This window comes from Lissotriton helveticus, chromosome 12, assembly GCF_964261635.1.
Source record: "Lissotriton helveticus chromosome 12, aLisHel1.1, whole genome shotgun sequence".
In the NCBI taxonomy this organism is placed as follows: domain Eukaryota; kingdom Metazoa; phylum Chordata; class Amphibia; order Caudata; family Salamandridae; genus Lissotriton; species Lissotriton helveticus.
Window position 1 is genome coordinate 545643171 of NC_136073.1, and position 25756 is coordinate 545668926.

At 40.5% G+C, this 25756-nt stretch overlaps 1 protein-coding gene across 2 annotated transcripts in view; it reads right to left on the reverse strand.

Moving 5' to 3' along the window:
* The window catches only part of CMTM4 (CKLF like MARVEL transmembrane domain containing 4), a 332246-nt gene that overhangs the window by 28760 nt on the left and 277730 nt on the right, over nt 1–25756 (reverse strand). Inside the window, exon 4 of one of the 2 annotated variants that reach the window (XM_078669540.1) lies at nt 426–15223. The exons of the other annotated variant lie outside the window; for it this stretch is intronic. Within the exon in view, the coding sequence (XP_078525666.1) occupies nt 15050–15223 (174 nt within the window). The 3' untranslated portion in view covers nt 426–15049. Of the gene's footprint in view, nt 1–425; nt 15224–25756 lie in introns of those variants that run through there. 2 annotated transcript variants of the gene reach the window in all.

Sequence of the window (25756 nt, forward strand, 5' to 3'; positions counted from 1 at the left end):
ATTCTATAATTATTTTCTTGACCTACCTTCTCATGCATAGGATATTCTTGTTTTTAATATTTCTACACAATAGTCATGTTAAAAAGTATTTTATATGGCCTCATTGGCGCCTACTTTTAAAGCATAATTTGTAAAACTGTTGCTCCCTTCTTGTGCCTATGGTTTGTGTTATATAAAAACAATTAAATAAAACAATCATTGAATCACAAATTAGTGGAACTTGAAGCATGCAGACTTTTTTCTAAATACATGTCCTTGGCTGGTGGTTCAGTTTGGTTCTTTTCTTCTATTGCGGTACGGATAAAAAGTGATCTCTAGGTTCACAACACAGGAAGGGATATTCAGGTTGCCTGACCCACTTTAATGCAACTGAAAAAAAGATGATGAGGAAACGGAGAAAAATAATACACAAAACTAGAGAAAAGTATCACTTAACATGTCCATTTATTTAACAGTTTCACCATGGTACCAATTTTTTCAAAGAGTAACGTTTTAAAAGCTATGGAGGTTCTTTAAATACAAAAATACACATTTTACCACTCTGAAGTGCCATAAATTCACAGAGCTTACACAAAGGGTTTATAAAGAACAGTGTGAAAATGGGAAATAGACAGAAAAATACCACAGAAAAAACAACCATTTGTTTTTAAAATTAAAAAACAAAACTTCAAAAATTCTACTGATATACAGAATATTTTAAAAGGCAAAGTAACTGTTTAACCAGAAATACACAAAATCTATTTTTACTTTACAAACACACCCATTTAGACAAATATGTGTGATCTAAAGACAAGATAAACTAAGCCCTTCATTTCATATTTGAAAGTTAGCATATTCTGCAATGTTCAAGGCTTTAGTTCCACTTTATACAAACAACCAGAAAACTAAAAACAGGTTACACTAATCAAAAGCCTTGGCGAAATATATATATCAATCACACTCATTGTCAATTAAAAAGCTTTGCTCTTGTAGGCTTCACCTTTAGTACACATAAACTTATTTTTTAATAGCAGCTAGAAAAAGATATTTTCTAAAAAGGGTAGGTATATGTATGATTTATTAGTGTTGACATAATAGATGCAATCTTTTATTACTGTTTCAAGCAATTATTGCCTTGACTTACATGCCAAGTATTTTCTTCAATATTTTACCTTGAAACTTAGGACTCTCCTCAACATATTTTACTTGGACGAACCACTGTTTCATTAGTAAAGTTTGATCAACAAAATAAAGATCTAAAAGTATGAGTAAAGGCATAAATATATGAACATTGTAAAAATCTTAAAGACATTCACTGGCAAAAAATCATTACACATTTTGTTCAGTAGGAACAAGATAGTATATATATATATTTATATATATATGTGTTTGTATGTATCAATAAGTCACACACAATCAGTTTAAGGAACGGAATGTTAAGTATGGTTGTTACTCTAACTTTATCATTACCATGATTACAAATGGACCATATCCACTGTACGTTATATAAAAATGGCATTACAAAAATATACCCTAGTATAAGAAACTGACAATGTCTTATTTGTGTTTTTGACATTTATGATTTAAAACACTTTCATGCATGAAAGGCACCCTAGGTGAAATAGTTGCTTTACAATTTTAAGTACTTTAAAGAAAGAATGTCAAGTAATGCAGTGTGTATTAAATACAGAATTTGCTAATATCATTACAGGTTCTCAACCCCCTGGAAGAACTCAGCATATACACAGAGATTCACAGGGGAGAGCTGCGAGGGACAAAATCAACATCTAAAAACACACTTTAAACAAAGAATAAAAGTTATTCTGTACGGTCTCCAGTCTTGTAGGTGTGGTATAGAAACCAGTGACCAACACAATGCTTGCAAGAGAGAAGAAAGACTATGCTTGAGATAAAAAGGATTAACAAATGCTCTCACTGGAACTAGACAAGCGGGCTTGGCATTCATTTATTACAGAAAGAGCATGGGGTTGCCAGGTCTGCTCCCCTATAGTATCAATACTTGGACAACTAGGGGAACGTTCCAAAACACTGATCTCCCTCTGGTACAATGAAAGATGGCTGCCAGTGATTTTGAGGAAAGAGCTACGCATTTGCTGCCAATGCTTAACTTAAAAACTAGATGAAATGGAGGCAGTGGCATGGCTCAAAATGATGGGGGCTCCTTCTAAATCTAGTAAGGGCTCCCAAACATTTCACATAAGGGGTACTACCTAAACAATATTCAAAGGCCTTGGGCTATGAGGAGCTACCCTGTGACTGGTCCCTGCACCACAAGGGCTCCAAAGGTCTGTTACGCCCCTGACAGGGAGATAAATGGATAATGACAGCCTCTTAAAAACCACAACAAACAGGCATGAGAAATGTCATAGCTTAGGTAAAAACCTTGAACGATCCACCAAAGAGTGCTGTCATACAGCAATTAACTTGTAATCTGCCTTTAAAAAATAAATAAATGAAGTAACTAATATAGCTATAAAAAATTACCTTGAGAAAAACGGCTTGTTTTCTTGCAAATATTAATAACTTAGTGAAGTAGCAGGATATTCTTAAGCGTGTTTTATAAATGTAAGATTCTGTTTATGTGTTAGACAAGTCACCCGCCCAAAGGAAGCAGGTTGACAACATTGTAAAACTTGAATTACTAAAGGAAAATGAGCATCAGTTAGAGAACCCCACCACCACCACCCCACCCCCCATCTTTGTAATGTGTAAGGAACCAGTCTCTCTCTCTTTGCAAAGCGATTGGGAGAGCCAGGGTCACTAAGATCTACCTCTGGCTAACCTAAACCAAGCTAGGAAGATATATTTAAAGTAAATCCAATAAAAATATAATTGGGAATATTTAAAGACCAACAGAAAACCTCGTATTTTCAGTGATTGAAAATGTCTCCTGTAAGAAAAAGTCTTATTATTTTACGTTATGCTGGAAAGTAAAATCCCACTTCCAATTTTGGCTGTTGAATAGGAATTTTATAATGACCTCAATATAACATTTCCAAAACAGACTTTTTCCAGCCTTTTATAATTTGTTTCAAAGCCTTCGTCCATTTCAACTGCTACTAAGCTTGTGGGCCAAAGTTGTTCAGTCTTGACCTTTAGCACTTTACTTTAGCTCTTATACCTTGGCACTTTAAATAATACACCAAGCTGAGCCGGAGGGAGCCCGTCTTTCTTTCCCACTGCCCATCAAATCAAATGTATTTACAGCGTACGAGGCAGTGTCTGGGATAATGATTCTAGAATGCCAGCACAAGACCTTTTAAGAACACCACTTCTAAACATTCCTTTGAGTGCATAGAAAATCCACCATTACAGGACTCCAGACAAAGGAACCACAGGCTCCCAAGGCAAAAACATACGTACCAAATCAAGTTTTAGGAGTCATACTTTGAAATAACTGGAAATTTTAATTAAACAATGCAAGAATATTGGCAAAGTCATTTTCCGGTCCAAACTAGGAACAGTCCCGAGCAGCTCAGTCCTTTCTGTTGTATTTGCACTTTGGCTTTCAGTGGTCAGTTGCGAATTAAATACATTTCTTTTAATTAATGGTCCTTATGTTTGTGTAAAAAGTGCAATATGTTTTGCTTCCCTTTTTCTAATTATAGCAAAGACATTTTGCGTGCCAAGACGTTTTAAAGAACTTTATTTTTCTTTTATGGTCTGGCGAGCAAACAGAATGCCACAGGCATCTGCAGAGACACGTCCTGTAAATTTGTTTTTATTTATTTATTTAGGGCTATTTATAAGGCAAAAGATACCACAGAACCCATTGGGAGACGCCGCTTTTGAGTATTCCTGTGCTGCAGATACTTCAGTAGTACTAATGGACAAGCATGATGAAATCTCCATTCTAGAAATATTAAATATTTCACAAGACATGATCCCAGCTGAAGACATGCCTTAGCTTGTGAGGCTGGTAAACTGCTAATCTGTTTACAGATGAGTTTCTTGATACTGGTCGGCAATAGTGTGATGACTCCCACTCATGCCTCTACTTACAGACATCTGAGGGTAAAAAGCGATCTCTCCACTAACTGAGTCACATTCAGATTCTTCCCCGACAACCTTTTGTCCATCTATTGTCGAAGACTTCCTCTCTCTGAATGACCCCCTTTGTAAATGTTCCACACCCACAAATTACATTGTACTGCAAATGGGTCCCATACACCCTGTGTCACTGGACCCAAGCTGTACTCAGCTGATGAGCCCATAACAAGGGCGAAACCTATCCTGTGTTGCTTTTGTTTCGGTTCAGGGAGGGTCTGGCTTGCGAGTTCTGGCTGGCCTGTTCCAGTTGAAGCAGGGTCAAGAATGATTTGCATATTGCTGGGTCTAAACTGAGGTGACATGGTCTGCAAAATTATGATGGATTACAATACAGCCCGAGTAATTACCAGTGGCTGAGATTAAGTCAAGCATTCCATCCATCAATTTGTTGTATACTTTGAAGAGCTAAAATGTGGCACTGCAGCAGGTGCAACTATAAGCTGTACATTTTTCAAAAAACCTCTTTAAAAGGAAAAACATTAGAGCATTTTACTTTTACTCGCAACATAAAAACAGGACCCATTATGTCTCATTGACATTTCTCCCGTTTAAGACGCATTGGGTGTACTTTATCACTAACAGTGCAGCAGAGGATCAGTGTCTGGCAGCCTGTAGTAATTCTGTGCTGAATAATCAATCACATATGGGCATTTAGGTATACACGCATATCTTTTATAGGTCACAAATAAAGACACTTAAAATATGGCCCTGTTCAGCATTTCGCTGCTTTTCAGCTAGGTTAAATGTCACATAAATACACAAATATGAAAAGATTCAGCAACCAATATAAAGGGCAGTTTTTGTATCTACATGATGTGAGTGTACAGATTTAAAAGTACTTTCCTTCTAAAAGTAGCATGGTTCTTTTAAGTCTGTACGCACCCATCATTAAAGCGTGTTGAAGGGAAGCAAATATGGAACTATCTATTGATAAAGGGTTAGTTAAATCAGAATACAGATTCAGGAGTTGTCATGATACCTATGAGATGATTATTAAAGATAATCAGGAGATTGGAAATGTATTGCATTTGTTATAATCAGCACATGAAAGACTCTTTAAAAACTATTTCCTAAGATCTTTCAGGTCAAGTGGAGTCCTTTGTCTTCTATTCTTGCCATAAACAAATGTATTTATACTGTTTTCCCACAACCAATGACATTCCCTGAACTTCGAAAAGACAGGAACCGGTTTTCATATGCATTGGAAGAGCTCCTTTTAAAAATCAAATGCTTACCAGTAGCTATTCATATTTATATCCATTCATGAACACCAACGCATTTTTTGTAAAATTAGGAAAAGGTGAATAATTCTGTTTGGAGTCCTTATTAGAGATTCAGCATTACATAAAGATTTGCATACTAGTGCCTATGTTTTTATTTTATAAAGACTAAAAGAAAAGATGATGCTTAATGATTCTTTTGCACTGAATTTGAAGGTATTATTTACAGAAGTATAGTTTTCTCAGTATACTGGAAATTTGGTGCGGATTTCAGTTCATTTTCTTACCAATCCAAAATATTGGTAACCTATGCAAAGTGTTGCACTAAGTTAATAAAATCCTACAATATGATAATAGGCAATAAGCCATTATCTTACAATCTGACAATAGACAATAAGGCATTAAATGAAAATATCCTAGTTAGAAAGTTTCAATTCTTTTTGGGACAAGTCGACAAGGATTGTGCTTTCTTTCTCGTCTATTCATTCCTGCATATGCCATTTCCAACATTAAATTATAAACTAACTTTACTGTGCACAACTGGAAAACAAAGTTAACAGTAGCCAACCAATCGCAAGTCCTGACTGGATACAAAAGTCCTTTACCACTTTGCATGACTCTTCTTTCTTCCGGAGACAAGCACCAGCATTTTTTTCCAGCAACTTCTGCTATGAGGCCTCATTCCCTGAAACATAAGAAACCAAGGTTTCTACTCCAGTAGGAGACTGGAGAAAGAATTTATTCTAAAAAATACCAGAACCAAGATAAATCTTCAGCAAGATGCCACCATTGAAATATGTAAACATAACTAAAACATTCACAAGATGAACGTTTTCCCATGTATATTGTTTCGAAAATTAACATAATTTACCACATACGTTTTCATGAACAGTTCCCACTAATTACTTAATAAGGGAGGTGTGATCATACTTGATAATCCTTGCCTCTTTGTCCTGAATAAAACTGAAACTTACCATTACTTTAGCTAGGACATTTCTCATTTTAAGTTAGGACAGGAGGCAAGTACTATGCTTGGTTAAAGCTTACTTACCATCAAGGAAGCCACATCTACTACTGGTTTGAAATAAAACCTTTTAAAGTTTGAGTCTGAAGACCAATCTGCCACATTCAAAATATCCTCTAGTCTGGCCCCTAGAGCACAAGATTTAGATGCTATAGCTCCTCTGCTGCATAAAGTGTCACATATCTAGCAACGGTTGGGGAAGAAACTTCACTGCGGGGTTTGTTGAGTGCCATAAGGATAGGTCTCTCACCTGGTGGGCGAGGTTCCTCTGCCATGGATTCGTATGCCTTTAAGCATCTTACCACACACAGTTTCAGGGAATCTTGGAATGCCAGACTCGCTTCTTTGTATAATTAGCACATTAGTTATCTCACGATCCCAGTTAGCGATGAGAAGCCCGTTCCCAGGAAGACATGTGCTCTACAAGAAACTGTAACATAACATACCATGACCTTTGAATTACCTTTTGTTCTCCTGGATATGTGAAAGATAACACCATCAGATGTAAACACCCTACCTGTTATTTCGAAAGCCCTGATATCGAAGACTGTTCAGCAAGATACGAGGCGCATTAACATAACCAACTTACCAGATATTTCTTTCATGGAAAATTTTGTATTAGCCCTTCAGGAGAGGAAGAAATGGAGGACAGCGTTCACGTCCCAGGGGGAAGAATACAATGGTCCCAGCGGCAACAAGAGGCATATGCCCCTTAGAGGTTTCTCACTAATGGATGCTCTCCTGTAGGATGGCCCTCAATTGGGGAATGTCCTGCCGAAATGGCTGATCTAACGGTATTTACCGACCTGTATGCAATTTCTTCATCCACACGAATGCAAAGAAATTTAGAATGTGGACGACGTCTGCCCCCATGGGATCCTAGTTCCTCTGCAAGCACCAACACAGACATCTCGAACATGCTGACTTGTAGCATTTATTTGCTCCATCAGCCCAAGTCTTGCATGGGAGCGATTGAGCGTGGTATGAAAGTACTGTGCCTTTCAATCTTTCCCTGTAATTCTCCATGCCATTAGAGACAGTGTCTTCCATTTTCAGGCAATGGAGGTTCCCCGATGTATCTAGGAGCAGATCTTGGAGAAGGGGAAGTCTGATTAGAGAATCCCAAGAATATTCTATCAGAACCAGATACCAAATTTGAGCTTTCCATACTGGGGTCACAGGCACCACTTCTGCTTGCTACCTCCTCACCTGAGACAACACCTGCATTATCATCGAGAATGAGGGAATGGCATCTCTCTGCTCGTTGTTCCAATCCCGTAGAAAGACATCCGTAGTGACTGCCTTTGGGGCCAGTCTTGAACTGAAGGACCTGGGTAGTTGGTGATCCAACCTCGCGCTGGAGGGTTTGACTGTGAAGAGGCCCCATCGTGTTGATAATTGTCTTTGGATGTCTGCCTTCTATCTCCACCTGCTCACGTCCTGCATATGTCATGAATGCCAGTCCGCTAACCTGTTGGAGGGCCCCGGGAGATAATCTGGCATCACTGAGATTTGGTTGTTGAGACAAAAATACCAGAAATTCTTGGGCAGAATTAGGAGGGTTTGGGAACTGACCCCCGCAGGTGGTTTACATAGCGTACCGTCACCACATCTTGAGAAAGATCTGGCATTCTATTTTGTCTTTGGTCCTGGATTCTACTGCCAAAGAGCACGAGGGGTACCAGGCAGTTGATATGTAGCTGTTTGTGAGCATACCACTTTCCTCTGGTGGAGAATCTGCTACAGTGGGCACCCCAACTGAGGAGACTGGCTTCGGACACAATAATATGACTGGAGCTGAATATTGCGCTCTAATTCCATGCTTCCACAAGGGCGGGCCACTAGACTATCTTCTTTGGCCTTGCCTGGTAGGGGAACTTTTTCAGGATACATGAGCCCCCAGCACAGTGTGGTTGAACATGTCAAAGATATAGTTCCTGTTGGATTTTTACCATTTTCCTGGAGGGGAGACTGAGCGTCACCACCCTCGCACAGTCTATGACAAACTTCAGGAATGTAATGTACTGTGCAGGAATGATGATTGATTTTTTTCTCATTTATGATGACATCCATGTTCAGAAGTGGCCCTGCTCTTTAGAGGTTTGTCATTGAGGTCACTTGGCAGTGGTCCATCAAAAAAATGTAATCTAGATAGACGATGAGACTAACTTTTGACCGTAGATGTTCCATCACTAGTTTGAGCACCTTGGTGAAGCACCAGAGTGCGGACGAACGGGAGGGACATAATCTAGAAAATCTGAGCCCTTCAAGAGAATTACAAGAACCTGCGAGTAGGGAGATAGATAGGGATCATGATATGAGAGAGCCATCCAGTCGCTCTGCCTCAGCAGATCCCGACACAGGTGTAGTCTACACTTTGAAATGGCGAAATATTAGGACATTCGTTAAAACTCCTGGAGACTGATCATCGGGAGTGGCCTCTGGATTTCCTATGTCTCAGGTATCCTCTGGAAAGGAAGAACCCGATAAACCATGACCTGCCATGCCACTGACCTCAATTTGTTCCTTGACCCTTGAGTGGAGCCTGTTGGGAGAAAGAGCCGGCTGTACACCCCCTGCCATGCCCAGTGAAAATCTTTGGAGTGAATATACTCTTGATAGAGGCCTGAGCCTGGTCTAGGGAGGTAAACGTAGATACAAACTTCCCTAGTTCCTTGATAAAGGGGTCTCCAAATAGGCCTCTTTGGGCCACAGCACCAACCTCCAATGAGACCACATTACAAAGCTTGGGGTTATCCTTCATCAATAAAGCCCAGCGCTTCTCCGCAGAGAGTCTGTGCATGGCACTTCATAGGAAAATCATCACCTGTTGCACCCAACCGAACGAGATGTCAGGTGATTTAAGGGAACTGTACTCCTTTGCATCATCTGCCATGTCAATAGGTTTGTAAGGGGGCCGGTAATATCCAGCTGATCTTGGCAGGAGCTCCATGAGTGGTCGATACCCTTCGAGGAATCCTACTATATCTGGCCAAAAATGTTGCCATTTTGGTATCCATTTCAGGTGTGAGGTCGGCTTTTCGCTCAAGGGAAGGATGGGGGCATTCCACCCTCAGGCGGTCATTGATCTCTTTATCAAGGAGTTTGCAGAGCCTACCCACCACGTAGGCAGACATCTTCCCTCTAGAGGACCACTCTGAGGACTTGGGGTGGAGTATTTATTTCCAGGTCTAGCATGTCCGAGGTCTTCACATGTCCCCAAAGGGTTTTGCAGGTTTCCGATCTGATACCCGAGGCCTAGCCTCCGAAGAGGGACGCCATGGTCGATCTTGCCCCCAGCCTCCGGAGTCCCCAGGAGAAACGCCTCCCTCAAGAGATTTGGGATTTTCTACTTTTCTGATCCAAATGTTTGTCGTGTAAAATTATATGTAATTAGAGGGGTCTCTGGGTCCATCCCCTCTCCATCTGGGTCCACTGGAGAAGAAAGGTTACAGCTGTTGCACACTAGATGCTAGCGTGGCTGGCCAGGAAGGCTTTATTCAGTTTGTCGAAGGCCCCCAGATCAACTCCCTCCTCATGATTCCTCTCACCTTTTGCCTTGCCGGGTGTATCTGTCGGGAGTTGTATGGGAGAATCCTGGGATTTCCTCTATATCAAAGAAAGGTTTGCTGCTGTTCTGTTTCAGACGCAGGAGTTCCCTCCTGAAGCGACTACTGGTGAGACCACCTTATAGACAGAGGCATCCATCGCCTAATGAAACTGATCCCTCAAAGGAGGTACGAAAGGACCTCTTCCTCGGTATGACTCTGTAGAGTCTTCTGTGGTAAGGGTGACTCTTAACTGAACTGGTAGTCCCAGGGAAAATGATTGCGTCCCCAAGGGGTCAATAGGATCCTCAGTTTAGGGACAACTGCACCCTGCAGTGATCTGATAGGGCTTTCCTTCCACGTCAGTATCTCAAAGCACAAGTAAAACAAATGGTATTCTACAGACACCTGTGGTTGTTGTCACTTATTTCAACACAATACTGACCCCTGTTTGGGGTATATGACTCCAAGGAAGCGAGGGAATGCAGACAAGGCTCCGCGATCTGCACGCTCTTCTGGGATCAGTTAAGTCGGTGGTGAAAGCAGTGCACCGGATGTGGAGGAGGTATGCTGCTCATGATGCTCCAGGGGAAGCATGAGGGCGGTTGGAGGACCGCTTCATTACCGTGGCCTCACTCTCACAAATTTGTGTATCGCTGCTTAAGGATTGTGCCAGGCATTCCTGTGACCCCCGCAAAGTAAAAGTGGATAAGGCAATCAGAACAGAAAGTGTAACAGCAGAAACTAAAACAAAAAATCCCAGCTGAGACAGAGAGCTGAGAGCACTTAACCTGAGGCTGCTGGAGCAACAAAGAAAGGGAGGAGTCATGGACAGTGGTAAAGCACTGTTATATTCAGTCTGGGCTTATGATTGGATGACTGTTGTTTATGTCCATTTCCTAAGTGTTCATGGGAAAATTAGTTCATCATTTGATGTTGAAATGGCAGCTGGAGAAATTAATATAGAAGAAAGAAAGCATAATCCTTGCCTCCTGTTTTCAGCAGCATATTTTCAGGACATCCTTGTCTCAAAACTGCCTAGACACACTCATTCGGAGCACCATGCTCCTGTAACATGATTAAATGGCCAAAGAACGTGGGGCTATAAATAATTTCAGTTGCCCATATAAAACAAGCTAAAGTTTTAGTAGTTCCCTTTGGCTATTTATTCAGCTTCAAAAAGCTGCTTCAACTTAAATTCAGTATTTCAGGACATTTGATTCAATACCAAAAACGGTATTAGTTCAAGAAGATGCTTAAGCAAAGCAAAAGTAAAATTTGTGCATGGATGGAAAATGCACCATAGTGCCCAGCAATAATGAAAAGAATAAACAAATCACTATCTCTCTTTGCCAATTACTTCTACATTCTTCTCTCTTATTAATTTAATCTTTGCAACAGCCTATGATCTAACATAGACCTACCCATATACAGATAGATCTCTGCAATTACAAAGCAAATTATCCAAAACAAACAAAAGATATAATAGCACTTGATCTTTAGGGAAGTAAGCCAGCTTACCACAATTTTCTTTTCAAGATGTATCTAGTAGTTCATCAGTTATGTTAATCAGTAAGAGAGGACAACGGTCAAAAATGAAAAGCATTGGTAGCTAGTAACACAGTCAAAGTTTTTTACCCATGGATCATGCTTGTCTACATTTCCATCATTAGCGTTAATACATTTAAATTAGTGCAAGACACATCAAAGGGCACCAAAGGAATACCTCAAACAAAAAAATTAGACTTAAGAGCTAGTTTTTTAAAGTATCCATTAGAACCTCAAATCCAATATTACACTAGTCTCTGCCAACTATGAACTGAAATGATTTAAGATGATAAACTCCCGATTACCTAATAGGACTAAACCAGGGTAACAATGCTGCCCTGGAATAGGCCAATCAGCTGAGGCCTGGGAATCCTTAAATGGTTTAGGCTTAGATCTACTTCTTATGGGGTATATACCAATAATACTCATGTTGTTATGAGATTTTGCTTTATTGCAGGCAGCTAACTCTCCAAAAGGAATTTAAGAGCATAAAGATGCTTTTGGGAAAAAAATAATTAATGAGAAGGGCTGCAGCACCCTGAGACACGCACAATCACTATAATTGCCTTACCCTCACCTAAAATGTATTCAATGTGATGTAATATAAACAAGTGTGATCACATTTTTCAATCATGCATGAGCTTCGCCTGAAACGGTGTAAAAATATTATCAATGTAATTCCCACATGGTCTCTGTGACTTTGAACACCTTTAAATGACAGAGAGTCTTGGTACAGTACATGGAGACAATCTACTCTTCAGAAGTAAGATGTTTGGGATAATTCCATTCTGCATATATTTCAATATAACAGTGTAGGGGGAGGAAACGCAACATTAACATAAATCGTAGCATAATTGCATGCACCAAATAACTGTTTAATGACAAAACGAATGCAATTCTGAAATGTAAACACTTCCATGCGTTGGACGGCACCTGGCCGTCCGACGTCATGGTGAGCGTCTGATGGCCGGGGGACGTCCGATCTGCGCATGCGTCAAATTCGCCTGCACCGCGGCCGAATGTCCGCTGCGGCGAAGCGGTTAAGCTTGACTGAAAAATAAATAAGTCATAGTATTGATGGAACAGAACCTGCATTGAGGTGATGCCAGACTATACAGCATGGTAAATTTCAGCGACTACTTGACAATCCTTTTATTGCATCCTCCACGTAAACTATAAATTGTGGGGTTTATTCACAACTTTCAACACCACCTTGTTTGATGGAAGACTTTCCGTGTCTTTCAAGCACGTACAATTAAACACAAAAGAGTTCAACTTATGTAAAAGAATCATGGCTTACCAGGCAAAAGCACATTCACATAGTGTGGACAATGAACAATATGTAGTACTTCAAGAGTTATGAAAATCATCTTTGGTCCAAAATCACTAGATGACTTATGCATTTCAAGACTATCTCCTTCTGTTTAGGAAATTGTTGACAGCGTTAGGAAGCAGTGGATGCATCTACTCTGCAGGTGCTAAGTAAATAACAAATACAATTCTTTTCATTGTAATAATGCAGTGTAGTTGTATGGAAGTGACAAAACATGCACCAATTTGGAACGGTTGCAGAAGAGCACACAAATAGTCTACTGTAGGCTTCACTTCGTTTTAACATATTTCTACTATTGAATAATTATGTTCAGAGTCTTTCCGTTTAACGTCGGATAACTGGAGTCATACTAAGGAAAGGGCCTAGTTTTGGACCCTGCAAAGAGCCATCTGAACAGTCTTGAAATGGCAAGGTAAGCATCAACTCTGGTTCTCAAGAGAGCCAACACAAGAGAGCCTGTTCGCCTACAATAAACACATTCTATTTCTTACCACTGGCTAGTACAATCTAATAGAAACCAATGCATTGTTCAGAAGTTGTCAATAGAGGATTTAGACTTTCTGAATCCTACCAACACTAAAACAAGGTAACAACTATTGTCAGCTGCAGAAAATCTGACAATACCTTCTTTTCAAGACGTGTGAAGCATGATCTTCTCTGTAACTAGTGCAAATTTATCGAACTATGGGACTCAAGGAATTTAAGAAACCGGCTACTGCAATGGCCCTTAAAATGTATTTAGATTTTGTTTACCTCTAACTAGCCTTTATTCTCCAGGATTCTAACATGTTTCCTGAGACTAACTGGGAGACTAACTGGGAAACAGGCCTCAGTGTCCCTTAAGATAATTCTTCAGTAGATCTGGTGCCCAAAAACTTAGTAGATCTCATTTCAGCCTCAACCAAACAACACATCATAACATGATGCAAACTTGGTAGTTTGGATAGCGACTTGAAGTGTGAATGATATCTAGGCAGATAAAATAAGCTTTCCCACTTGTGGTAGTCCTGCAGCAGCACAATGATCACTTTACCATCTTTTGAATAAGAAATAAAACATACATGTTTATGTGATGCAAACGTTCCATTTAAAAAGTAAAAATAACATGTTACTTAAAGAAGTTGGTCTTGATTGTTTTGCACTTTGTATTCACACACTAGAAGGCAGGACACAACATTGCATTTTAAATGAATAGTTCTGTGACTATTTTCCTAAATTTTGGTTAAAGACCTATGTAATCAGTTTCACCTCTATTATTCATTAATCACTTATTGTGAAAAAAGAATTTTTACTAAAATAAAGAAAGTCATAATAAAGCAAATACAAGTGATGTGTATTAGATTCTAATTACGTATACTTTTAGAAAACAAACATTTGGATCGAAAAAGTAGAAATTCCCTAATAAGGGGAATCATAAAAAAACAATATTTTGAGATGGATTTAAACTATAGGGTGTTATCCAGAATATTAGATGCGCTGTTCTTCGTGGTGCTCTGAATTCATTATTCTTTTGAGGATTGAAGAGGAGGAATCAGAATAGTCTTTGTTATCATATTCAGCTCTCTGTTGATGCCATCAGGCAGATCGCTACAGCAACAGGCACTTTTCTGGTTCTTGATTATCTTAAATACTAGTTAGAACGAGGACGAAAATGTGGGGGGAGATCACCTTGAGTCACCATCACCCTCGACTAAGGCAGGGTAAACTCTGAACTAACTAAAACTGCTATCAAAAGCTTTCACATCTACGAGCAGTCCAGCTTCTGCTTCCTTATAAAATGTTATACTGTTAATTTCATCAATGATTCTCAAACTGAAAAGTTTGGTCCAAGGAATTTACAAAATATTGATCCTTGTGAGCTGTAAAAATGCAAAATTGTGTTAAATTCAACAACAACGTCCTACATATAAAACATAATTCATTTGTGCTCACGTGTGAAGGAATGGGTCATGACATTCTACAACAAGGTTTCTGTGGGATGGACTTTCTTACTGAAAAGACAGAGGTTGGGCACAGATGATATTCAGTAGAATGTGCTGAAAAACAAATTCAGCACTTTGAGTATGAATTACCATGTTGTTGTTTCACAGATACACTGCGCTTGCCCTTGATTTTTTAAAAAGGTTCCTTATGGCAAGTGAGGACCATCCCTGTTGAGAAAATATGGGTGCACGTTAAAAAATGCTTCTGAAACATTTTTCTCATCTCTCTCATGTTCTAAAAGAGGGACATTACACTTTACATGACAGTATGCAAACTGTACACGGCAAGACCGAAAATAACTTTTCCCGCTGCTCTCTGACACAGGTTTTCCAAGATTCTCTCTTCACGCATCAAGACGCTGTATCTCTGGTCGGCTATCCACTTCTCTGGATTCAGTCCTAGCACGGATATAGTCGCTGGTCTGGCGAGTATTTGGCTGTCGATTGTTCATTCTCCACTTATTGACAGCTAAGTAAGTATTAGCAGCATAAACCACTGTTGCCAAGAAGCCAAATATCTAGAAAAGATAAACTTCTGTTAAAAAAGCTCAACCAGACACAAACATTAACTCAGTTTCACAAGCCTCAATGGCCAGCATTTATTTCAACATCACATCGTCATCCCTCAAAATAGTTCTTTTAATAGGTACTCATTCTTGCACTCGTTTTACAAAACAAGTGATTTCATGGAGAAGCAGTCGGAGCAGTTGCTACAGAACTTCCACTTAAAGCAAAACTTCTGTGACAAAAGACCAAAGTACACATAGTTCAAAAAATATGTTTAAATGGAGGATCATTGCAGTATTTCACGGTTTGGTAAATTACTAAGATAGAAACCTTAAATGAAATGACTAAATACTTCAATTTATCATCATAATCTTACCCTAAAATAATCAGACGGTGGGATGGGCAGTAGAATCTTAAATAACTCACCACTGTACATGCAGGATATTGGTTAGCATTATCAGATGTGGGTATAATCATTGTATGTGACTGGTAGTCTTGTCTGCGTAAATGATTGCTCAAAGTCCTGCAGGCCTTAGGGTTTCCAGCATGCTGGGCAAGGATAGCATGTAATGATTTCATTGATTTTACTCCCTACCACCTTGGACAAATAAATCCTAGTTCCACAGTTTCTCTAGAAACATAGTCATTTCCTCCAGAGCATAAACAGAGTGGGGCATCAATATCTAGTGGCTGAAATATCTACTACAAATATATTGCAACCACCATATAATGAAGGTAAGGAGATGTGAACAGTAATTCTATACTTACCTTTACAATTTCCTTGATGAAACAGTGGTAGTCTAAAAAGTGGATGCAATATTTGTTGCCAAATATTTTGACTGTGATATACCAACATAAAAGACATATAGATGGTGTTGTACATTGGACATCTATAGGCTTTTGAAGCCTTTTGAACATGCTCTACCTACTGAGCACCCCACCTTTCATCAGAGGTCCCAATTCCTGGACGTTTAAAAAATGTGGGAATTGCAGCAATCTCCATTCCAGGATGAAGTTCTCCTACTTGTCCATCCTGACCAAGGTGCTATTTAACTAACTGGCAACTTGAAACTGTGAAATATTTCTAGCTCAGATCACTTCTCTTTCTGATGAGCAAAGAACATCTTACAGGAAGGACTTTCTGGACTAAACAGACGAAAAGGAGCAACTCTGTCCCGATGAGGGCTTACCAGCCTTGGCTTTGCTCAGTGGTTTCTCGATGACTTGGTCTCAGCGCTGGAGGAAGGCTTCTCTCAGAGTTCATTCCTCCACTATTTCATCCTAGGGATTCGGGCGTGATTTTTACCAGCGTCTTTAAACGCTGGAGATTTGGGCCCCTAGTTTCTTTTTATTATTTTATTCACTTGAAACAGACATGCATGCGGTGTCTCCGTACCCCACCTTCATACTTTTGCAAGTTTTAATCAAATTATCTTTTGATTATTTCATTCCAGCCCAGGTTTTCCCTGTAGACTTAGGCCCAATTCTCCCTTGCCTTTTAATTTTTTTCCCAAAGAAAGGGAAGCATTTACTGTGCCTTGAGGACTGATTCCTATTGTTTTGGTATATAAGGAGGTCGGGATGGGAACCTGATGAATTGTAACTGTTCTTCTAAAGACTTTTGCTTAACACCCAGTGTAGAGTCTCAGTCTGGAGCTGGATGTTGTTCCTAAAAGATAAATCTTATACATCAAGTCATTGCCAAGCAATCCTGCCCTTGACAAATATGAAATGGAAAGAAAACAAAGGCACGGTCTATAGAGTGAGAACTTTCAGAGACACAAGAGCACTGAATCGATAGCAGAAAAACTGGTGGATTTTAGAGGTCAACTAAACAGAATAATACATACTTCAAACAGATCATCAGAAGACTCAAAGAAGCTACAGTTGTCAAGCCCTCATCGAAACCTACAGGTTGGCTTCCTTCCGCAGAAGACACCTCTGTGAGCAGTTAATTTCCTACAACATGACTGCAGCCAATCACGACTTAAAAAACTTGGTGCACTTGGTTACTGTATGGCAAGGCACAGGAAGCAACGGACGTGTTTGCTCCCCACCTGTAAGTGGCTTTTACAGTGATGTGTAAACTTATTTTATTGCATTCAGATATTTGATGTAGTACAGACCTAGCTCCAAGAAACCAGTGAGCAGTACACAAAAATATTTATTGCAGCAAGAGCACCTCAAACTCGAGGTACACACAACAGAATTCTGTGGTAGGATCCAACTGAGGCCATATTACAGAATCAGGATGTAATGTGACAGGAAAGGGACATGTACAAGTGGAATTACTTGAGGACTCAGGGTGCATATTGGTTTCCTTTTACATTTTTATGGTTTGCAGGAACACTATAAGCTTTTGTGGTTTAAATACTTTATTTCGACAATAAAGGCCATTAAGGTGACAGTATCATAAAATACTGTAAAGGAATGAAATCGATGTATAAAAACATTGTCACCGTGTCCATCACAGTCAGTTCATGAAAAGTTAAGACGCCAATGGCATCTAGCGTGCTATTGTGCGAATCATCTTTACGGTGTCGGGACATTTAGTGATGTATTCAACTGGGCCTCACTAACTAACCCCATAACAGTTTACAATAACCGTAGATGGAGGGTAAGAAATCACAAGGTAGTCTAGCCTACTAACGGTAGTTGTGGTGCAAATTTTTAATTTAAAACACCTAGAGCTAAGCAAAAAAACGTTTGCATTATTGTTTATACATTCTAAAAAGCAAAAAATTAGTCGAGGGTCAAGAATTACATTAAAGTGCTGAAACAAAGTCATGTGTGGAGAGAGTTAGCAAGCAGCTGTCATGAAAATGTTTCTAATATCAGAAACTGGACAGTAAATATATGGGATGGCAAGATAGACAAAATTCAACAGAGGATAACAAAAGATGGCCATGTGCTCATGCAGCTATCAATGATTGTAGGGCAAACGTTCTTGATTTAACAATTTTAGAGCTAAAACATATTAACATTTCATTGCTGTTCAAGAAGACATGGACAGGGACCAAGAAATTCATTTAAAGTGCTTAATCATAAAGTGCCGTGCTAAACATGATCGTGACTTTGGACGCACGCCAGCGTTATGCCCCTAGGGCACTAAATGGGTTGGGCGCGTAGCAGAATTCCTTACTAATTTGTCCACTCTGTCCAGAAATTGCATGCTGGCTATTACTTGTGGGTAGGCATCCTTCAGGAGGAGGTTGACGCCAGCCTGTATTGTCCGTGTCCCTTATTTAATCCAGAAGCGGCGAATAAACCTTCTGCGTTCATGAGATAACATGGAGCATATACAGAGCAGGTGAGGTAGGGATTCCGGAAGCAGGCCACAAAGTCGGCATGTATTACTGCTAGGGCGGCGCGCCCATGAAGGCAGAAAGTCTAATGAAGAGAAACAACACATACTAAGGTGGCCACACTTGACTTTGTAACGCAATGAGAATAAATCAGTGACGTATTTTTTAACCTCTCTTTGGGCGTAGCTCCTGATGATGAAGTCCATGTGTTTTCTACTCATAAGGGTCTGGCGATCAGATGCAAAAGATATCTTATGAACCTTTTTTGTTTAAAGCGGTTTTGAATTGCTGGTGAGGCAGGTTTATTTTCCAGAGAGCTGTCTCACCTTTAAGTTCCAAGGCTTCAAGGAAGATGTTCTTGCAAGGGTCTTGGGGCACCAGAACATTTGCGTAAAAAATTTAAAGACAAAATAAGTTCTTCAACGTACCTTCTTTTGCAGCACTTGCTGAGTGCATATATTTCAAATGAGTGGCTTTCTGTACCAGGAGTCCATGGCTCAGCATGAACTCTAACCTGATCTGGGCTGATGAGCTATAGTGAGGGAGCTTAAACAGTGATCTGAAAGTGGCGCTTTGCGTGTTTTCAAAAAGGTGTCCAATTTCCCCGAGATGGCTTCTGCGCAGAACTCAAGTGTGGGGATGAGTTTGGCCTTTACTATGTTCAGTAGAGGTTTGAGCGTAGGGTGTTTTGTGCACTTGAAAAGCAAGTTGTAGCGAATCAGCTTTTGGTTTTAATGATTTTAGAGTAAATGAATGGACTCCTTTGTCATACAGTCAACATCCCAAGTATTTATACGTATTTGATGTAATCAGGCAGCTGTTGTTCAGGAACTAAGCAAACGTTTTTTTTCCTTTTTCTGCAAATATCATGTTTGTTTTTTCAAAATTTACTATCATTCCGTTTAAGCTGCTATCAATCAAAGCTCCATTACTAATTTTTAATTAAGAGTCTTTGAATATTGTTTATAATGCGATGTAAAGTTTTATTGTCACTAAGCACTTTTCACTTCACGCACCTTCACGTATTTATGTGTGAGCACCAGAACGATTTGAAAAAATGAGTGATATTCCTTTTTATGATGTTAATAAAATGTGATGTAATTCGAAGATACCTTGTGTCCACACATATATTGCTTACTGTGTCCATTTTGGATTCAGTTGACTAACTTGTACTTGAGTGACACTTAATCGAGTAAGTAGTAGCTTTTGCTACATGAGGACCCCTCAGGCCTCACCAAGGCCATTGTTTTCTTAAACCATATTACTATCCCTGGTCATAGCATTTTGGGGTTCCCTTGTCTTCTAAACATATGCTATGCGTGTGTAAGACATTATTCAGCTTTTGTAGCCCCATAGCTTTTCAACTTAAAAGGACTACGTCACCTACATAGAGCAGTGAAGTTAAGGGGTAATTCGCAAATTTTGGTGCATCGCTGATTATTAAATACAGCACGCTTCCCAGATCGCACATAAGCGAATAAAAAAGAGCTAAGATGTACCCTTGTTTAACGCCTTTTTCAATTTTTACCTTTTTGGAGACTGCTGTGTTGTTTCCCAGATTTGCTCTGGCCCAAGTTTCGGAGTAAAGTAATTCAATTCCACGAAGTAGTGCTTCTGAAGTATCCCAGGCTTTGAGTTTGAACCAGAGCAGATGATGACTAACATGGTCAAAAGCCTCGCTGTAATTCACAAAGCAACAATAAAGTAACTCCTTTTTCCTTATCTGCTTTGGCACCAATATCCTGATGGCCACTAGGTGGTCTATAGTGCCCAAGATGGGTCTGAACCCAGTTTCGTTTAGAGATAACATTTTTTTTAGCTTCCCCATGCATCCAAGTCTTCCAGAAAAAGAGAGACAAAATATTAGGCCTCAACATCCAAGAGGGCTATAAGGCAGTAGGTAGCTGTCAGGACTCGCCGCTGGGCCCTTTTTAGGTTGAGCCTAGACAAAAGCAAATGCAAAGCATTTGCTGTCTGGATCGACAACTATAGTCAGCCGTCTCCTGGGAATGTGAGACAGGGGCCGGGCACGAGCGTCGACTTCACCTCGTGGGCGCGCACGCCCAGGCCGGCGCCGTGCCCGTCCCCTGGCTCAGATTCCCCACAAACACACACACACGCACGCACACAGACACACACACGCAGGCAGGCATACACACACACAGGCAGGTACGCACACACGCACGCCCCTCCCCCACCACAGCACCACCACCACTCACGGGCTCACGCGCACACACACGCGCGCACACACAGACACACATATCCCCCCCTCCACTCACCGTGCTCTTTTGTCTCGTCGCCTCGCTGCGCTCCTTTTCTCCGGCGCATCTCCACACGCGGGGCACTTCTCTGGATTTTCACGCTACCGCGGGGCTCTCCCTCCATGATGGGAGCCCTGCATCAACGAGCAACACCGGCCTCTTCCGGCCGCGTCACAGGACCCGCCCATGTCACGGGCAAGGATGCCTGACTTCCTGTTTTCGCCCCCGCCGGCAACACTGCTTCTTCAGCTTAAACAGCGCGGCTCGTTTTGAGCATGCAATCAGTTTTAAAAAAATAGAGTAGCGCTTGTTGCACAAGTCCATCGTCACACGCCTGTGTCCTGGAACATTGGATTGCGGAAGTGAAGGGCGCATAGGGCCCTCATTAACTGTTTGTGGTACGTTGTCTGAAATGGATCCGTTGCCATGGCAATAGAAGTTTCAGTCTTTGAGAGCAGAACAATATCTACTGCAGTTAAATTGTGACATCTCTGTATCAATGACCGGTGTGCCTGGATGTTTACTTGTGTCCACGCCGCGGATTTAATGCCACAGTGGGGCTCTGGATTCGCTCCATCTTGTTTAGCCTGAAATGCTATTTCGAAAGCGCCTCTGCCCTTCTGAAGGTCACATTGGCATATTGGCCACTTTGGTTATCTCTGACTGCACTTCGACAAAAGCCAGATCCATCCCTCCTGCCTTGCTAGCACGCATTCCACAGCCGAAAAACAATTATAGTGTATGATAAAACACAACTGTGGATAACTCAGTGGCTGATTGTGCTGCTGCAGATGTGTAACTGAAGTCCAGGCTTCTAAATATCACTAATGCAAACTGGTTTCAATACGTTTTGCCCATTTCTTCATCACCTCCGAGGGCTTCTTTCGACTCCTTCCCCATAGCTGTCCTATAATATGGGTGATTTTAAGCCAAGAGACTGGTATTTTGGTGTTATAAGTATTGGCTTACAAGTCAAGAACATGATTGGGCAGGCGGTGAAAACTAGGATTGGCTGAAAGTCACTCTCATATCTATTAGCAGGATGAAAGTCACTCTCATATCTATTAGCAGTCGACAGTTATGATCCCTTCTACAGTCTTGACTTTTCCTGTCTTCTTGTCCACGACTGCTCTGTGTCCAGCCTGCTGAAGGCACCGATGGTCTTCCTCCTTCTCCATCCAGTGGGTCCACATGAGAGTCACTATGCCATTCAAAGCGGCCCCCGTGTTTTAAAAGAGAAGTCTCAACTTAATCTCAGTTTAACAATTCAGCAATGTAGTGCGGCAAAGTATAAGTGGGGGTTTAAAAGAAACACACAAAAAACTGAAATAATGTTGTGTGAACACCTACCACGTAAACCTGGTGTTGGAGTGGTAGGTGTTCTTAGTGTCCCCTCGCCACACCAGAGACCCTAAAGTTTGATGGAAGAAAGAGCACCCTACATAACAAAGTCTAATCACAAATTGGTCACAAGCTCGCTCATGGTGGGACACAGAGAAATACAATTTTCTCCGCCACAAACAGGATGCCCGAATGCTTAGCTGGAACTTTAAAGGCTCTGATGTTTAAGCAATAAAATACAGGTCACACATCCGAAAGAAAGCACAGGCACTTCTTTATTATTTGTTTTAGAAGTTGGCAATTACAAAGAAGTATTTTGTTACAATACGGTTTACACTTTCATCAACTTTCTTCCATCAGGACACATCAAAATGGTCATGAATCTTGTCACTGTAAGTAGCAGAGGGAGAAAGACTGCCAGGTGCATAATGCCCAGCAGCGCGGGCTGATGTGCAACATGCTCAAAGTAAACAAAACAAGCATTGGCATAGCCAATAGGTCTCGCTTTTCGGACCTTATAAGTATTTAGTTATGCACAATAACCTTGGTGCAACAACATCAACTGTTGCATGGCTAAACACTTATAAGGTCCCAAAGTCGAGACCTATTGGCTATGCCAATGCTTGTTATAAATGGGATGCAAGATCGATCCTCGCCAGGATGAAGCTATGGATTTTTGGTAAGGCAGGTTTTGAACAGGTTTTCCACCAACATGGACCAAAACTCCAAGGCTTTGCTGGAAGAGTTAATATGCCCCACACTTCTAAGATTTTATAATTTTCACAGATTGTGTTGATTGCTGATTGGGTAGACCATTTCAATACAGTGGATTCCTTGTGAGCTAGTATATTTGAAGGGATGAACTGTATAGCAACTATGTTATTAGAGTTTAAGTGACCGAGATTTGAGTACGAGGCCAGACGTTTGACAATGTTACCACGATTCAATGTGTCGTTATTACCTTGAGAGGTGTACTCCAGGTACCAGATTGACTTTAAGTTAGAATCGTCTTGGACAATGCTGTTATGTGCTGAATCTGTACCGGGGTCGATCAGAAGCTTTGGCTGGCCATATGATTGTTCAATAAGAATCCCGATTCATATTTGAAGTTTGACAGAGGGACGAGATATTTTGTTAAACAGATAGTGATCAGGAGTGGTGTGAATGTTGGAATACAGCCTTGAGGGAGCTGGTTGAGTGAAATTTGATCCTTTTGATGGTAGAGGGAATAAACTCCTAGAGGTGTGCGCAGAGAGGCTGAGAAGAATCTGTAGCGTGAGGGTTCACAGGTACTGCCTCACTTTGAGAGATCTGGTTCAAATTGTGCTTCTTGTGCTATTGAAAGTGGAGGACTAATTTCATCTGAGTTTACGGATGCCGGTCTTTCAAAAATGTGTTGTTGTTGAAAGAACTTTAGAGGGGGCTCAAAGAGCCTCTTTCTGAGGATTCGAAATGTGAGCTATATCTGGCTCTGCATGGGCCTCTTCTTTGGTGGTTTGAAAAAAGTTTTTTATTTTGGAGACCTGGCTTGCCGCTCTCATGATCTGATCCTGTTTTATATTTCATTTCTTGAGACGTTTTCTCTTGCACTTCGAGATTTGAGCGGGGGGTGCTAGATGGACTGATAATACCATTATCAAAGTTTATTGATAGGTTTGCTGCAATATTGGGTGGTACAGTATTATCTGCTTTCGTTATTGCTGTATTGTTATTATCTAGTTTTTGTAGATTAGCGGACTAGGATGCATGTCCACACTGAGTTCCACAACGTTGTTTGTTATCAGGGCTGATGTGGAGAAGTCCACGGTTGCAGGTGTTGGTGGTTGTGAGGGCATGCTTGGCAAAGCTGATGGTAGCAGAGCAATTTGAGGAGTGACTTGGGAGGGCTGTGCTTTGCCTATCAGTCTAACTTCCTGAAAAAGGTCGACCATTATGGAGGGCAGAGTAAACCGCATGTCCATCAAAATTGTGCAGACACACTCTTGTATGCTGGGTGCCACGGACATTGGTGGGTTATGAGCAGGTGGGTTGTGAATATTTAGAAGTAAATTACTAACATTAGCGTAAAGGCTTTGAAATCAACAGTCAATAGATGATGTGAATTGAGCTAGCGTCTCGAATAATGAAATTTGGATATTGAACTTATTTTGACTGATATTCCAGTACTATAACATTAGAATCGGCTATTAATTGTTGCAAATTCCTTATGTCCATAGAAGAGTTTGTGATGTGGTCATGAATTGGTGACGCAACTTGGAAGTCGCCAATGAACGTTGACTTGTGTGTGGTTGAGCTGCTGGTCATGACATTGGTGGGTGAGGGAGACTGAGGTTAACCCATCCTGGTCCATTGTTTACTGCTGTCTCGGAGGCTGAAAAGTTACTTTGTATTGCACACAATTACACCCTGCAGTACATTGAAATAAAGTAATTTGCCAGAATGGCATGCATTTCTTTACATATTAGCCTGGCGCTGTTAATTTATGAGAAAGGACAATCAAGAAAACCTCTCAATAGTTTTAGTGGCTGGAAGGCTTCTATTCTTCAAGCAACTGTTATTCTTCTTGAAAAGGCTCAGTAAAGACTTCATGACCCTTTCCCAAGAAAGGTTCCCCACCCCTTTCAGAGTAATACAGCAATCTTAAAATAAAGCCAGCTTCAATAAATTGCTACTTTTACAAGTGTTTTAGTAGTGTTGATAGAGATAATCGTGAAAGTTACTTTCATAGCATAAACTGTTTTGCACTGTATAGCCAACAATCTTGATCAGTGTTGGAAGAGATGCGCCGTAGAATATGACCCACCACTATGATAACGCCTTATTAACAGCAGAAGTGGGAGGAGCTTGGATAAAGGAAGTGAGATAGACCGGGGCATCTTAGTGGGCATGATTAGGAATCACAGGCAAGAGCCTGCTGCACTGATGGTCAACCCAACACATGGTAAAAGAGGTGGGTCTCTAAGGATCTTCTGAATCTGAGAAAGTAATTTTCCAATCTTGGTGGTTAGTGGTAAGGCATTCCATATAGATGAGCCCTGGGAATGGTTAAGAGGAAACACAAATCCATGCTCTACATAAACATTTATGTATATGAGAATTTAACTGCCGCACTTTTCTAATTGGGCATAAAAAATCTATAACTTTTACACTTGCTAACCTTTATTTTTTTTATTCCTCCACAACGAAAACATGTATTCTCTTTGGCAAAAATACCAAGTTCAAGGGGGCGTCACTTCCATTTGCCCGTTCATTAAACTGATTTTCACTTGCCGTTATCAGCAGTATAACTTCAAACAGTTTCAGGGTGAGAAACTACCTATAAATATTTTGATTACATATTTTGATTACAAGGTCAAGCGCACACAACCTAAGTATGTTCAACGGTTGGTTGTGTATCTTTTGATGGAAGGATAAGATCAGACTTCACTTTAGTTGTTTCTTTCCTTGTTTATTATATCTATGCCCCACCATGCCACGAGTAGCCAAACCAAACGATTGGCTAACAAAGAAATCCAAAGGCTTCTATAAATGTGGTTACTGTAGTATGTGCCGTTGGGCTAAACATAACACTACTTCTTTCAAAGGCTACTACAAACAGGAATTCAAAATCAACACAAACATAACATGTGACACCAAG